The sequence below is a fragment of the Brugia malayi genome (genome assembly GCF_000002995.4).
Source record: "Brugia malayi strain FR3 genome assembly, contig: Bm_v4_Chr2_contig_001, whole genome shotgun sequence".
NCBI classification, from domain to species: Eukaryota; Metazoa; Nematoda; class Chromadorea; order Rhabditida; family Onchocercidae; genus Brugia; species Brugia malayi.
In genome coordinates this window covers 3,544,783-3,547,159 of record NW_025062476.1, presented here as the reverse complement: position 1 = coordinate 3,547,159, position 2,377 = coordinate 3,544,783, and the positions used below count along the sequence as shown (strand labels likewise).

Below are 2,377 nucleotides of genomic sequence, written 5' to 3'. Positions count from 1 at the left end.
ATCGGAGGTGGTGGTGGTACAAGTAACGGAGGTGGCGGAGGTGCCACGGCAGGTTCCAATGGAGCATGATGATCTGGAGATACGTCGCGGCTGACTGGAAACGGTGAACTACGATCGTTGGTTTCTACTTTACGTAATTTAACACCACCTCGTATTGATGCTAACAGTGCATCGCGGTCTATCGGCTGCTTACCGCCAAGTTTTAGCAGTGCCGGATTCGTGACTGGTTTCAATTTGTTTTGGTGCACTTGGGATGATAAGAAATCCGGTGACGGTGGAGGTGGTACAGGCGGTGGTGGAACAGATGTAACATCCAGATGTGTTGCTGAGTTTGATAACATAGCTGTTTCTGGAATGGGAGATGCTGCACGACTTAAATCATTACGGACAGTTCCGACACCGATAGGTGCACTTCGGTCATTGGTTACAGTTTTGCGTAGTTGTACACCGCCATGAATTTCGTTGAGCAACTTATCGCGGTCAAAATTGGCACTACCGCCAAGTTTTAGCAGAGCTACAGCCGGAGGTGCTTTTGGAGGTGGTGGTGCTGGTGGTACCAACGGTACATCTGTATTTTCGATATTTTTTCCATAAAAAACAGGTTTCTTAGCATCCGGTCGACTATTATAAGTAGAAGTGGAAGCGACAGAATCAGGTGGAGGTGAATAACCACCACTTCGTACACGTCCAACGCCAGTCGGTGCGCTTTTGTCGTTGGTAAGCGTGTGCCTCAGTTGCACACCACAACGAACTTCATCCAAAAGCTTGTCTCGATCAAATACAGGCTTCACCGTTACCAACTGAGGAGCTGGCTTCGATTTCGGCTTCAACTTCTGCGGTAGCTCAGGTGGCGGTGGTGCTGCTGGTGGAGGAGGTGGCGCTCTCGACTTTGACGTATTACGAGCCAAACTATGCTGGCCCATCTGTACCGGTCGAGCAAGATACATCGTATTTGGTAGAAAATATGGTTTATTTCAAGCAACTTTTTATCGAGCTATTCCGTTCGTATCGTTCGTTGATGGCATCCATAAAAGCATAACCAAATTCCTGAAATAGGCATATAAACGAAACATACAACAAAATGTGAAATAATAAATAGATAAGAGTGATCTGTTGATGCAATCAATCAATACCTAATCTATATCCATTTCTCATCAATAAATTAAAATAAGCTATTAACAAATCACAAATAATTTTAATTTATTGATGAATATTAGCTAAGCTAAAATCCTAAATTAAATATTTAAATAAATACTAAGTTAAACTTCCTTCATCTTACTCCTTCCATTTTGCAGTTACAACCCAAAAACATTAATGAAATAAAAATAGATTAAACATTAATTTCATTATTACTTAATCACTTTATCAAATCAAATATCACTTCCAAGTCCGAATAACACTCTTTCAAGATAATTTAAAAACAGTAATTAACATCCGTAATTAGTTTCATCAGAATTCCCTTATATTTTATTATGAAAATAAAATATATAAACCTTTTCATTCTTTTTTTCCCTCTCTCTTTCTCTCTCTCTCCCACATATAAACATTTAACTTTAAATTTAGTAGAATTAAAAAACATTTGAATCACAATGAATTACAAATAATTATCTCAAATTTAAGCTTATTTAAAATGTATTAATTGAAAAATGTTGCAAGAATAATTACCGCATGTTCGACGATAAATTTAACATTGTTATTTTTAAATTTTAATAATAAATATGACAATATACATCTTTTTTTTTTAAAAAAAAAGAAAAAAGGTAAAACATAAAGAAATGAAATTTTACTTATTTGATTGACTACATAAATAGTAACAGTTTAGTAAAATGAATTTTTAATAAATTAAAAATATTTAATTAAATTTTTCGTTAAATAATTTTTATTTATTTTAGATATAAAGAGAGAAGAATATTATCAATATTATTCTGTATGAATTATCAAATCGTTCCATAAAATTGTTACAATGGAATGAAACAATAAGCAATAAAGAAAGCCAGCTGTATATATCTAAAATAAAATAACGGTTAATTATCATATCATAAAAATTGATATTATTGATAAGAAGCAAAAAAAAAAAAAAGATCAGTTATAACCTTTATAATCGGATGACGTTCAATGAACATCACTGCAAAACGCTGTTGTCCTTGACCTCACAATTCTTCACTGATATCTTCAATCTGAAATAACAAAATAATTTAAAAATTTTTTTAATTCTTTAACTTTTTTCGTTTTTTTTCTCCCTTTCTCTCTCTCTCTCTCTCTCTCTCTCGTCTAGTCTCACATTTTGTACAGTTGAGAAACATTTCACACAAAAACTTTTGTATTTATGAAGAATGTAGAATTACATACTAAATTTCACGTACAAGCAAAACACGTC

The 2,377-nt window shown here is 34.0% G+C and overlaps 1 protein-coding gene across 1 annotated transcript; it reads right to left on the bottom strand.

Moving 5' to 3' along the window:
* Positions 1 to 969: 969 nt before the first annotated feature.
* On the bottom strand, positions 970 to 2,123 carry Bm5978 (WH2 motif family protein; the record flags this gene model as incomplete). The annotated part of the gene is made up of 2 exons (XM_043078299.1): positions 970 to 1,047; positions 2,094 to 2,123. 2 exons carry the CDS (start codon positions 2,121 to 2,123, stop codon positions 970 to 972), a joined length of 108 nt encoding a protein of 35 aa, XP_042934233.1.
* Positions 2,124 to 2,377: the final 254 nt, after the last annotated feature.